Source organism: Chenopodium album, chromosome 19, assembly GCF_948465745.1.
Source record: "Chenopodium album chromosome 19, dcCheAlbu1.1, whole genome shotgun sequence".
NCBI classification, from domain to species: domain Eukaryota; kingdom Viridiplantae; phylum Streptophyta; class Magnoliopsida; order Caryophyllales; family Amaranthaceae; genus Chenopodium; species Chenopodium album.
The window spans coordinates 10,603,151-10,617,704 of record NC_137852.1 but is presented as its reverse complement, the minus strand read 5'-3'; the positions used below and the strand labels follow the sequence as shown (position 1 = coordinate 10,617,704).

Below are 14,554 nucleotides of genomic sequence, written 5' to 3'. Positions count from 1 at the left end.
TTGGATTTGTAGTCAGCAGTGGAGCAAATCTTATTAAGCTGATCACAATCCAATGCTGCTAACAAAGTTTGAGCAACAGAAAGGATTGTCCCAACATCCATTTGCAGAAATTTGTGTGAGAAAGAGGAGAAGAGAAGAGTGATAGTAAAAGTAATGGTAAAAATGGGGTGTTAAACAAAGACCATCCAAGTAATTGTATTTGAGCAATGATCCGTACAATAATTGGTTGATATTATTGACATCACAATTATTGAATCAATAAAGTCACTGACCACCCATGTTGTAATTGCTTCATCTTCTTCAGCGATAATACTGATGAATGGTGACACTTTTATTACAGAGTACGGAGTAGTATTCAGTAAGTTGTAATTTCTTCCAACTTTCACTTTTAATAGGTTCATAGAATTTAAACCAAGCAATTTTATTCAGATACCGAGTTTATGTGAAACAATAATGATACATATAGGAAATTTTGTCAATAATTACCAATTAAAGCACGTGTTTTGAAAACAACTACCTATTAAAAATGTTTTTAAAAAAAACTACCACAAAGATATAAAAAGTTCAACTAGCACTACCACTTTAACAATTTTGGCTAAAATCTCCGGTATTTGGGTCTCACTTTTTATCACTTTTTACCTTTATGAAGGGTAATTTAGTTAATTTAGATGATGATTTTATGAGGTAAAGGTAAAAAGTAGATCCTACATGCCGAATATTCTAGTTGGAATTATTAAAGTGGTAGTGCTACTTAAACTTTTTACAACTTTGTGGTAGTTCTTTTAAAAAAAAATTTTAATAGGTAGTTGTTTTCAAAACACGCACTTTAATTTAAAAAAAAAAAATCACAATGTATCCCTCTATATATATATATATATATATATATATATATATATATATATATATATATATATATATATATATATATATATATATATATATATATATATATTAGAAACACATTATGAATTTTGCACGCATTATACCTCCATGTAAGGGTTATGGTTTAATTACATTTTTTTTGAAACCTTATGGTTTAATTACATGATAACATTAATAACAAGACAACGAAAGATTGTTGCTTTATGTGCGTGTTAATTTAAAGTAGTTCAACTAAAGTTTAGAACATTGTACAAATACACAATATCTAACACATTTATCGTCTATATGCAAATATCTTTGATAAAATATTATACACAAACCGGCATAGAATATAAAGAAAATCGATAATAATTTTTCGCAAAGGCTAGCTATATACCACGGTTGGAATCCTAGTCTCTTTAAAAAAGAAAGGAGCAAACTTTTAATAGGCTTTTAAATTTTAAGCAACTTGAATTCAGGTTAATATGAAGAAAAAAAAAAAAAGATGGTAATTGCATATCTTTTCCACATCTCAATTATTTCCTCACTGACCCAGCTAGGCAGCTAGCATCTTGTTTTCTTGCCTTGTCAATTATTCACAATTGCACACCAGACACCACGGAGTACAAATGTGCGATAGTGATTTATGAACCACAATTGTACAAGATGGACCAACCTTTTATTTTTTTTTATTTATTTTTTTTTTTATTTTTTTTTTTGAAATTGTTGGTTCTTTCTGAAATTAGACAACTAGATGCATTTACTTTTGTACTTTGTGTAGTTTTTGGTATAATTTTGTAGGCAAGTTTAAGGGTCTGTTCTGAATCGAGCTGAACTAAATTAAACTGAATTGATTGGAGCTTAACTAAATTGAATTATACCGTCTATTTATACTAAATAGAGATGAAATGAATTGTTTATGAGATATGGAAATTAGAAACTGGACTGATAGGAGCTGAATTGAACTGAAATTAAGCTGAATAGGCTGTTTTCTAGTAGTACTTTGTATATCATTATTATTTTTAGTGTTAAAAATATACGATTAAGACAAATTTATAAGTAAAATCATTATTACTCATTAAATCATTTTATTTTAAATTTTTTATGAAATAAATATAAGTAAACCTTTGTCTTTTTTCTTTCTACTATTAACATATGTTAAATATGGTACACATATATTTATGTTTTCACTCATCTGAATCAATGGTATATGCACTTAATAATAATAATAATAATAATAATAATAATAATAATAATAATAATAATAATAATAATAATAATAATTTCTTATCGCTGTGTGTTGTCCTATCGGTTGGGTGTTCCATTGTTCTCTATCTCGACGTCGTGCTCTGCTTGTTCAAGGGTTTTTGCTGGAGATATTTTCGGTGATCACGTGGTGTCTTGTGCTGGTATTGTGGGTATTAAACATCTGCATAATGTTCTTCGGGATACCCTTGTTGATGTTTGTTATCGTTCTGGGATTTCAGCGAGAAAAGAGGTTGACATTGGGTTGGCTGGAGGGAACGACGAGGCCCTCAAACCTGCGGATGTGTTACTTTATTCATGGGATCGTGGTCGCGATGTCTGTGTTGATTTGACAGGGTCTTCTCCTTTGACACAGTCAGGGCTATCTGACTTTATTCCTGAGCGGGTTGTGGCTGATGCTGCTCATCGGAAGCGGGTTAAGTATGAAGCTTGATGTCAGGCGATTGGATATGGTTTCATCCCCTTCTCCTTTTCTTCGCTTGGGGAATTAGAGAAGGAGGCTGTTGCGTTACTGAAGCGGATTAAGAGGTTCTCGACGACGCAAGACATTGGGGCTCGTGCTGCAGCTCATATCTTCACTAGGGTAGGATCTGCTATACCTAGAGGAGTGGGGGCCCAGATTGTATCTTGGCTTCCCACTAATTTATTGTAGGTTGTATGACTTTTGTTTTTGAGATATAATAATAATAATAATAATAATAATAAATTCAGTTTATTTGGACTATAAACAAAATTTTTTTTTCCAACCCAAATTAGTGAATTAAACAGGATTTAGGCCCATTGGAAGAAGTTGGGTCGGTCTAAATTGGTAGTTGCTCCCATGGTTGATTGCTCTGAGCTTCTGTTTATGGTGCTTTGCCGTAAGTATGGAGCTCAGGCTGCTTATACTCCAATGTGTCATTCTAGAATCTTCTCTGAGAATATAAGAAGTACCCTCGTTACCCACTTCCAATTTGATTTACTGTTGGAAATCCCAATTTGGAGGGGTTTCCAATGATGTAATGAAGAGAGAAAAATATTGTACCCATGGAAGAAGAGGGTCAGTGGTGAAGGAGAAAATAATGTCAGGTATTAAATGTTTATTGTTTGGTATTAAATGTTTATTGTCAGGTACTCCGTATTATATTAGTATTGTAAGCATTAGATTAATATTAATGTTGTTTATATTTGTCAGGTATTAGAAAATTTTAGTCAAGAATAAGATTAATTTAGTCGGGAATAAGAAAATTTTAGTAAGGAATAAAATAATTTTTATCAGGAATAAGACAATTTTAGTCGGGAAATAAAATATTATTGTCAGGTATAAGAATATTAGTGTCATGTATTAGAATATTATAGTCAGATATTAAAATACTAGGTTAACTCCCGTGCCATGCACGGTAATTTTTAAAACTTAATACTTATCATTAATTTAGCATTATTATTTAATTTTAAAAAATTAAACCTAATAACAAAATAGGATAAAAGTTCTGTAATTACAAAAAAAATTTAAAAAATTGATCACACTAAAGAAAACAGAGAGAATGTGAGTGAGGGATAGCTCAAGTGGTTAGAGCTTCCTCCCGGTTCCAGGAGATCTTGGGATCGATTCTTACCCCCCGCCCTTGTGGCTCTCGTAACACACACAAGAAAAAAATAAAAAAAAAGTAAAAAATAAAACAGAACGAATAATATATATACCAAATAACTATGAATTACATCATTAAGTTATAGATAGAAAACAATTATTGCATAATATTGTATAAAAAAAAATTATATATATATCTTTGTTTGATTGTGTACAAATAGAATATACTTATAAAATAGGAAGTGAAATATTATTGAATAGTTTGTATTAAAAACTTCTCTAAGAAGCTTTGACCAAAAAAAAAAAAAACTTTTGGAGGGAAAATTTTTAACCAGGAGATGACATGTATCATTCCTGGTTTCGCCTTTAGTATAAAGTTATAGATTAGTGTCATGTATTAAAATATTACTGTCATGTATTAGAATAATACTGTCATGTATTAGAATAATACTGTCATATATTAGAATAGTAGTGTCATGTATAAGAATATTATTGTCAGGTATCAGAATATTACTGTCATGTACTTCGTATTAGAATATTATTGTCAGATATTAAAATATTAGTGTCATGTATAAGAATATTATTGTCATGTATTAGAATACTATTGTCATGGATTTGGTGTTGCGGGCCTCGCGATCGGGTTTAGTTAGCCCGCGCCTTTTTGTTGGACTTTTTTTATTGAGCCCGGTCTCACGTAAGTCCGGTCTCATACAAAACCTTCTGTTTTAAAATTTTAAAAATCAGAATATAAAATAAAAATTTAAAAAATCAGAATATAAAATAAAAAAAAAAAGTTATTGTTAACGTTAAAGGTTATTGTTAATAAAAATTAGTTAGGTTGAGGGCACAACTTAGATGTTTGAAAAAGCATGGGCACAGCTTAGAAACCGAGGAAGTTTGAGAGCATAACTTAGAAAAACCCTTTTTTTTTTTGAAGAATAGAAAAAAAAGTTAAAAATAAAGGTAGTTATAATTATGTCGTCATCTTGCACATCTCAATTATTTCATTACTGTCTCAGGAGAGACTATTATGTACACCCAAAGTCATTTGCTCATTCAATAAACAAATGAGAAAAAATATTAATGATTCATTTGTTAATTATATTAGCAAATGACCCCGAGTATACGATACACCCGGATATATATAACAAATTCTACTGTTTAAGCGAGCGTCTTGTTTTTTTTTGTCCAGTCAATTATTCACAATTTCACACAATGGAGTACAATATTGATTTATGAACCACAATTGTACTACATAGACCAACCTTATTAAAAGTTTTGGTTTTTTTCAAAAAAATTAGTTGACTAGATGCATTTTCTTTTTCTTTTGTACTCCATTTGTATAATGTTTGGTATACCTTTGATCCCTTTTTTTTATTTAAAGAAAAAGAAATTTCAAGTGTTTCTTTGAATAAAAAAGGAATCAAATTTTTAAAGATAAATTATTTAACTGTTAATTAACTTTCTTGAAAATAAGCATCTGTCCAGAAATTGACATAGAGTGAGTCACTTTTCATGTCTCATAGGAAATTTAACTTCTCAAGACAATCTAATTGAATTTAAAGACACGATCATCTAGATATCAAATTAACAAGAAAATGTGCAATTGGTATTTGAAGGGAATTGGAGATCTTCTTTTAGAAATCAATTTATCACATTTTTTTTTTTGAAACCAAAATTCATTTATCACATCATTTACATTACATTTTCGTAATTTTTTTTACTAATGAAAAATTAATGATATTTAACAAAACTATGCCTCCAAAAAAAAAAAAAAATCAGGACCTGATCGTAAGGTTAGTAACAAGAAGTAAATAAACAGTTGAGTTAGTCATACCCCTTGAGCAAATTACTAGAATAACAACGTTAATATGAAGAGTAACAAAGCAAATTCATTAGCATCTCAATAATTTTAGAATCACATAAAAAAGTACATGAGAGAAACTTAGCTAACATAGTTACATATATAATCTCATTTTAATCAGAAAAAAAAAAAAATGCATTGAAGTTTGAAAAGTATACAAGTTTCTGATGGGAGAATATCAGCAACAGCGTCTTGAAGAAACATATAGGTCTAAATCGCTGAGGCAGGGTCCTTGATTGAGATGTAAGCCCAAAATTTCCCGGACACTTAATTTTGTGACCGAGAAGAACAGAACATAAGTACATGGAATGAAAAATTCGAACCTCTCTTCCAAGTACCATTATAAGCATTGAGAGGTGGTTAGGCCTATAAGAATAATAACAGCATGCAACTAACTAGTTGGGTTAGGCCTACCCATCAAAGTAACTAGAATAACAACATTGGTATGAAGAATAGCAAAGTAATTTAAATCATCAGCATCTCAACTGTTAGTAGCAGCTCATTTAGGTTAAAGCACTTCAACCCATCACAAGAACCCATTTCCTCATAGATTTGTAGGACTTAGAAAAACTTAATTTAAAATAGCTGAGATTTGTTAGGAAGTAATTGTAAATTAGCGACTCTGCTTTATTCACAAACTAACAGAACAATGCAATCCTTGTCTGAAAATTCACTTGAAAGAAGTATTTTCCTTGAATAATTCATTAAGCAACCTTGGCTTATATACAAGATTACAAGCGTAATGTTAGGCTAAGAATATAAACTGACTAGCTATAATTAAATGATAAATATAAAGCTAAATATACACCTAACAAATATAACAACTATACAAATGAGACTATATCACAATATATGCTAACAACAGTATACTAATTTTTCAATTGGTACACTAATTGTGCAACACTGATGAATATATTGGATAGTATACCTGATCACAGTGAAACTAAAGGAGCTAATAATTTCAGTCAAAAAAGTAAAATAGAAATTTGAGGGATGTGTTGAATGTGTGGCCAGTCCTCTCCATTTGGTTTTCGGCATCTTTCATTCAGCTGTGTTGAACAATTCCTGAGTTCAAGCTCTCTAAGGGAGGTGAGTTGGGACATCCAATTTGGCATTGATTCCACACTTTTGCAACTGTTAAAATGAAGAGTTTGGAGGGAAGAGAAGTACTGTATCCAATTGGGCACTTTTACCATCCGATGAAGAGAATATAATTTCAATATGTGAAGGGATTGACAAAAGGATACTCTCTCTACTTCTGATAAACTCAAACCAAGGCAGTTGGAAATTTCTAAATGCTCCAAGGCAGAGAGATGTTGTAAACCTCCACGAACTACACTCTTCAAGTTGAAGCAATTTCTAATTTCCAAGTATTTCAGGGAAGCCGAGCAGCTACGAAATGCCTCCATAGCTTCTACCAAACACTCCACTTTGTAGTCCCCATCTATGAAAAGTTTTGCACCATCATGAAAAGAGTTCATTGGCAGCGACTTAAGCCATGCCACGTTGTCGATTTCAACCTTCCTTAATTTGGAACCAATTTCATAAGATGAGGCTGCCGGTTCCCCTGATATCGGTATTATTTTCAATCTTTCATTGAATAAAGATAATTTTAATTCTTCCAATGCAGGACACTCCAAAATAGCTGTAAGGTTTGGACAACAACACAACTTTAATATCTTCAATCGAGGAAGCCGAAATTGTCCCAAATACTGCAATTTTTGACAATAATTAAAGTTTATTTCAACAAGATTAGGGAGAAAGTTTGCGAAATTATCTTCCCTTGCCCAACGCGGCATTCTTTAACGGAGATTCAAGCTTATGGTAACTGAGCTTCAATATAGACATGATGCTATTTTGGCTTTCTTTAACTTGTGCTAATCCCAAGTTTTGAATTGAAAGCCACTTTTGCTTATCTTGACCATAGAGAAGACTTCCCACCACTCTAATTGCAAGAGGAACGTTAGCACATTCCTTAACAATATCTTCACCAATCTTAACCAAGTCTTTGGGAAGGTTTGAGAGATGTGATCCAAATGCTACATTTCTAAATAAACACCATGAATTTTCCTTTGACAAGCCTTGCAAATCGTGCACTAAACCATCTCCAACAATCCTCGCTGTCTCCCTAGAACGTGTAGTTACTACAATCCAACTTCCCTTCTGGCCTCCCATCAAAAATTGTGTCAAATTATGCCAACAATTATGATTTTCGGTCCATATGTCATCCAAAACAAGCAAGAATTTTTTTCCAGCAAGTTTTTCTCGAAGTTGGATTTGTAACCCATCCATGGTACAACCCTCGTCCACCATATGCCCTGTAGCTGAAGCTAGAATCTTGATGAGAAGCCCTTTTACGTCCAGCAGATCCTGATTTTCATCAGCAACGCAAGCCCACAACCTCAAAGGAAATGCAGTTGTGACTCTCACATCGTTATACACAAGCTGGGCAAGAGCCGTCTTCCCCAACCCACCAATCCCCACAATAGAAAGGAAAGAAACATTTTGTTGAACATTAGAATCAAGCAACACACCAACAATCTTCTCTAAATCTGTTTCTCTTCCAATGATATCATCTTCATACACATAAGAACATGTCTCAAGCCTTCGATTCTTAATAGGCTTAGGAACAATATTTAAGCTGAACTGACTATTATAAGCAATAGCATCCAACTTATTCTTGATCTTCTTAACCCCTTGAGCCATATTGTAAGCTGTACCAAACATGCGAAAAAGAGAAAAGACACGAACCTTGATACCCTTGGTGAGTTGCTTCCGCTCAGCAAGAGTGACAAACTCATCAAAGAGATCATCAGCTTCGTAAACAGCATCCTTGAGTTCTTCAATATAGAGTTGATCTTGCTCGGACAACTCTTGCTTGGACTCAGCATCCTTGAGCACAGCCTTGATTCGCACGACAGTGCGACGGAGTTCATCGAGTTTGGATTTGTAGCCAGCAATGGAGCAGATTTCTTTGAGTTGATCACAATCCAACGCTGCAAACAAAGTTTGAGCAACAGACATGATTGTTCCAATGTCCATTTTTGATTTGCAGAAATTTTAGTGAGAAAAAGGAGAATTAGAGTGATAGTAAAGTAATGGTGAAAATGGGGTTCATATTTAATGACATCTCATCAATTATTTAAGTCACTTTCCATTAAGTTGTAATTGCTTGACTTTTCCATGTTTATTGTTGACATTAGTGATACAGATGAATGGTGAAAGTTAGTTGTGATTTCCTTGAACTTTCGTTTTTAATTTAGGCTTTTGATACGAATTGGTTCACATGTAGTCAAGTTTTAGAACTTTCAAGTGCTTGTTTGAATCAAATAGGAATCCAAATTATAACGAGAAGTTAATGAGTTAACTTACTAGTAAATTACATAAGGAAATTACTCTTGCTAGGTTGGTTGGTATGTATAAGGAATACGGCAAGAAAATGACATGGAAAATTTGATTTAGTCAAGATTCAAGAATAGTTTGGCAAGTCACTTTCCATGTCTAATACTAGTAGGAAATTTAACACTTCTCAAGACAGTCAAACTAAATTTAAAGACAAAAAATAAAGTTTTTAGGATCATCCAAATTTCTAATTTAACAATTAAAAATTTATATATTCCTCAATTATATTCATAGGCATCCTTCAAAAAAAAAAATAAAAAAATAAATAATCATAGGCAGCACAGAACAGAACATGTTGTTAAATAACTCAAATGAGCAAAATTGCACCACAAACATAGGACATTCCTAGCTTAGCATTTCTAGCAATACATCAATTAAAGGCCCTGTTCTGTTCACCTTAAAAAAATAATTTCAGTTCAGTAAAAATTAGTTCAGTTCAGTAAAATTAATTTCAGTTCAGTAAAAATAATTTCAGTTCAGTAAAAATAAGTTCAGTTCAGTAAAATTCAGTTTTCTTAAAAAAGAATTATAATAGAAAATCAGTAAAAATAATTTCAGTTTAGTAAAAATAATTTAATTTCAGTAAAAATAATTTCAGTTCACTAAAATTAAGTTCAGTTCAGTAAAAATAAGTTCAGTTCTGTAAAAATAATTTCAGTTCAGCAAAATTAAGGTGAATCAAACAGGGCCAAAGTATATAGTTAAATCAAAATTAAAAAAATAATAATTAAAGTGAACTGAATTTATAGGATGGAGCAATGGAAGGATTGGAAGCTAGTTAAAGCAAATTACCTGAGCTAGCTTGGTGGCAAATGGTTTTTTTGTCGATTAGTGATGTGGATTGGGAAAATGAGAATGAGTTCGATTCAAGTAAGTTTGATGAATTGGATTTAGATAATAAGTGATTCCCATGTCCATTAGACCATTACGAGTATATTTTAGGCTGTAAAAAAAAAATTAAAAAAAAAGAAGTATATTTTAGGCAAAATTGGTATAAATTATCTTTTTTGTCCAATATTTTTGAAAAAACCACCTTTTATTTTTTTATTTACTAAACCACCTTAAATACCTAAATTCTTGATTGCACCACCCTTATTTTAAATTTTGACGAAAAATATAACTAAGACGTCAAAGGGGCCCACAACTTGTGTCTTTCGCTCCCAAAATCATGTATTTTTTAACCCCAAAAACATTTGACCCTTCCCTCTTTATAAATGCATGACTAAATTGAGTAAATTAAAGCTCTAAAAAATCAAACTTAATTTTGCTACAAAAATTAAATTGTAGTATTTGTTTAATCTCAAGTCCTAAATTGAGGTAATAGAAGTGATGGTTAAGATGGAAGAGAAGGTTTTGCTACGGTTGATGATTTGGAAGTGGATGGTTGAGATGCAATCTATTAGATTTGAAATAGGGGTGGTGCGATAAAAAATTTAGGTACTTAAAAGGTGGTTTAGTAAATAAAAAAACATAAAAGGTGGTTTTTTAAAAAAAGTTGAACAAAAAAGGTGGTTTATACCAATTTTACCTATATTTTATTTAAAGTGAGTTGAGTAACAAAAAATTAGAAGATACTTCTTCCTTTTCTACTTAGTAGACGCGTTTAATTTAGGCACATATTTTAAGAGTAGACCTGGCAAACAGGTCATTCAGGTTGGGTTCGAGTCGGGTCAATTAAGGTCGGGTCAAGTTCGAGTCAGCAAATGTTCGGATCGAGTTTGGGTCAAGTCGGGTTGATTCGAGGTTTCAGGTCAAAATCGGGTCAAGTTCGGGTCGGGTTTAATTTGTTCGAGTCAGGTCAATTATTAAGATCAATTTCGAGTTGGGTCAAATTCGAATCGAGTCAATCTGTATCGGGTCTATTCGGGTCAAGTTTGTGTCGAGTCACCAAAATAAATTCACTTTAAAAAAAATAGTTGGAAAATAAAGTAAAATCGTTTCAAAAAAAATTATGAGTACCTATTACGTAGGAAATAAAGAAGCCCTAAACTAAGTAATTCACTATTTCACCCTATTCACTTAGAATTCAGGTCAATTCAGGTCGGGTCACTACGGGTCATGTCGATTCAGGTCAATCAATTTGGGTTAAAATCGGGTCGGGTCACTTCGAGTTTCGGGTCATTTCAGGTCGGGTCAAGTTCAAATTTCGGCTTAATTTCGGGTCTGGTCATTCGGGTCGGGTCACTTCGGGTCATGTTCGGGTCAATTCTATTTCGGGTCGGGTTAGTTCGATTTCGAGTCAACTTTCGAGTTACGGGCCGAATCATTTGGGTCAGGTCAATCAAGTCGGGTCAGGATTGCCATGTCTATTAAGGAGAAGAAGAGAATGAGAGATAATGTTATAACAAGTGAGGTACATTAATAAACTCAAACTATAAAATTTACCAAAAAAGAAAACGTGTCAACTACTTGTAAAAATAAACTTCCTAAAAATGTATACATATCAACTACAAAAAAGGGAGGTAAGTATTAAGATTTGGAAGTCTTATTACTCGTATTTTTGTGTTTTTTTTTTAGAAATCATTTATCACATCATTCACATAATTTTTTTGTAATCCTATATACTACTGAAGTTAATGATATTTAAGTATTTAACAAAATTGAACGCAAAATAAAAGACAAGGTATAATCTATCTATCTAATCTGTTTATTGCTAAAATAGTCGTAGGACCTGTTTACATTTACTTAATTTCATTTCAATTCATTTCAACTCTTAATTTCCTTCTCTTATAAAATATTCATTTCAGCTCAGTTTAGTTCAGCTTCAATCAGTTCAGTTTAGTACAGTTCAACTCAATTCAGTACATGTGAACAGGTTCCTAGTCCTAATTGGGGATAGTTGAGTATGTTAAGTTGCTTCTATCTTTGTATATTCCCTCAATTTTTAAGTGTTCCTATTTGATTGCAGCATATGCCGATGCTAAATTTAGCAATCTTAACTATCGATAAGTATAAATTATAAATGACAATTGATATTCTGAACTTATTTATCGAGACTGATACAATAAGTTTACACATGATCTTAAATTTTTATATTTAGGCCCCATTCACTTTCTTATTTTTTGCAGAACTGAAATTATTTTTACGGAAATGAAATTACTTTGCTGAGCTTAAAATATTTTTATTGAACTGAAATTATTTTTGGTAAACTGAAATTAATTTTACTGAACTGAAGTTATTTTTGCTGAACTGAAATTATTTTTATTGATTTTCTATTAAATTTCTTCTTTATTGTTATTGAATTTTACTAAAGTGAACTTATATTACTGAAGTGAACTTATTAACTGAACTGAAATTATTTTAACAATTATTTGTACTGAATATTATATTTTTTTAGGCCTTAAAGATGTACTTTCTTGGATTTTTAACTTTTTACTCTCTCCGGGTTTAAATAAATAAAACATATTGACTTTTTGTTCTATTAGTCTAATTCACTTTGAGTAGTGTTTGAGATTTATGCGTAAGAATAAATATAATCATGTGGGTGTTTATTAGAGTCGTTTTAATGAAAAGTTTATTAATGTTCAAATGTTATAAATTTTACTTATTGATAGTTAAAGATATTTTTGGACAAAGATTTGTAATGACATACATACACAACTAAAATGTTTCATTTATTTAAACATGGAGGGAGTATTTAATTTGACTTGCTTCATTATTTATTACATTTTCTTGCCAACTATTGCATAATTTTAACAATCAACGATGCCTTCCCTGGGTCATATTCGGCATCGTTGATTGTAAGCCTACCCCGGGTCATATTTAGGCTTGCCAGTGGAGTTAGGTCGAAGCAAAGTCGTCTCAGATTTTGGTTTTCTAGTTGATAAAGTGGTTCAGAGACAAACAAGCTTTGCTTCTCTAGGCCTGTCTTCGGCTGCCAAGTTGGTTATTATTAATTCGGTTATGGTTGCCTCATTCAATCATATACTCTTGGTATTTAAGGTTCCTTCTTCAATCTGTGCTAAGGTGGATAATTTGTTGGCTCGCTTCTGGTGGAAATTGGATTCTCAGTCTTGAGGACTAGCTTTACGGTCGAAAACTCTTATGCATCTTCCTAAAGGATTAGGAAGTCTCTGCATTCGCCGCTTGGGTTCCTTTAATTCCGTGCTTTTGGCTCGACAGTGTTGGCGTATTAATCACAACCCTCAGCTTCTCGTTTCCAGGCTTCTTTTTACAAAGTATCCTCGTTCTCGTTCTTTTCAGACTAGAACGATTCCCGGGTCCTCCTGGGGTTGTCGCGGGTTGTTGTAAGGGCTATCAGTCTTGTCTGAGGGTATAGAGTGGAAAATTGGCTCTGGTTCTCATGTTCGTATTCTTGAAGACTCCTGGGTTCCGGGGAACCTCTCTCTTTTCGGGACAATTGTGAGATGTCTCTTCCATCTCATGTTTCTTCTATCATTAATCCACGTTCTGACGCGTGAAATTCGACTCTTGTTCATCAGCTTTTTTATTCCTCTGCTGCAAGCCGTATTTTGGATCTGGAACTTCCGAGTAGACCGATGGATGATTTTGTTTACTGGAAGTACTCCAGAGATGGCAATTTTACTACCAAGTCTGCCTATGCAATGTTGCTTCGCAGACTTCATCGCTCCAGTGGAATGTCTTCCTTCGCCCCTTCATGGTGGAAGGTGTTCTGGAACTTGCCTCTTTTACCGAAATTACAGTGTTTTGGATGGAAACTTCTTCATAATGCCTTGCCTCTTTATGAGGTTCTGCAGGCACGAGGAATCCTAGTAGACTCCACTTGTGTCCTCTACTTTGGTGATCGGGAGACAATTGATCATCTGTTCCGAGACTGTCCTTTTGTTTCCAATCTTTGGTCTACAACTCCTGCAATTCAGTCGTTGGTTGTTCGTCGCAATCAGTTGTTTACTGAATGGTTTGTTGACCAGGTGTTATCTCTGCGGAAATCCAAGTAATGGGATTTTTTGACGAGTTTGGTTTCCTTTATATGGGCCATCTGGATAGCTCGTAATCTTAAGGTCTTTCGACAAGCTGTGATTTCCCCTGTTTTTGTTCTTCACATTATGCAGGATTGGGTCTCTTGGGGTCTTGCTGTTTAGGATTTTAAGGCGTCCGTTCTCACTTGTAGGAGTTTATAGGTACTACGCAGCGGAAATAACATATATGAATCATATTCAATAAAGTACCTAATCCCAAGAATCGCATGCATAACACACAAGACACATAATCATACCTTTGAAGCGTGAATTCCACGAAGCTATTCGACAGGCAAATCAGGGAGAAAATAGAGCCCCAAGTGTTGCTCCTCTACTTAGTCCACGAGATTCGAACGAGCCGTCCACCAATACTAGATTGGTCGAGTGATTGTGGAAAACCGCGATCACCACCTTTACGGACAACCGACCACCGCACGAACCACCACCACCACGAAGCACCACCGGCGACGGGAGGAGGAGAGTGACGTGAGAGAGGGAGTATGAGAGGGGTTGGTTTCGTGTTTGCTAATTAGGGTTTGATCTAAAAGATCAGTTAATTCCTTATCTGCAAACCTAGGCACCTAGTCTATTTATAATCTCATTATAATTAGACTAGGGCACGAAGCCCAATAGCCTCTTAAAGCCCTATATGGC

General features: G+C 33.2%; 1 protein-coding gene across 1 annotated transcript; it reads right to left on the bottom strand.

The window, feature by feature from the left end:
- Positions 1-6,523: 6,523 nt before the first annotated feature.
- Positions 6,524-8,600, bottom strand: LOC145594003 (putative disease resistance protein RGA3). Its single transcript, XM_081650351.1, has 2 exons — positions 7,346-8,600; positions 6,524-7,203 (listed from the first exon to the last, which is right to left on the bottom strand). The coding sequence occupies exons 1-2, from the start codon at positions 8,598-8,600 to the stop codon at positions 6,524-6,526; spliced, it is 1,935 nt and encodes a 644-aa protein (XP_081506477.1).
- Positions 8,601-14,554: the final 5,954 nt, after the last annotated feature.

What these genes read in the sequence shown, in the direction of transcription:
- LOC145594003 (XM_081650351.1), bottom strand. Translation starts at nt 8,600, where the DNA reads ATGGACATTGGAACAATCATGTCTGTTGCTCAAACTTTGTTTGCAGCG. An exon ending in GTTAAAGAATGCCGCGTTGG is followed by an intron (nt 7,204 to 7,345) that starts GCAAGGGAAGAT and finishes CAAACCTTACAG; the next exon opens with CTATTTTGGAGTGTCCTGCA.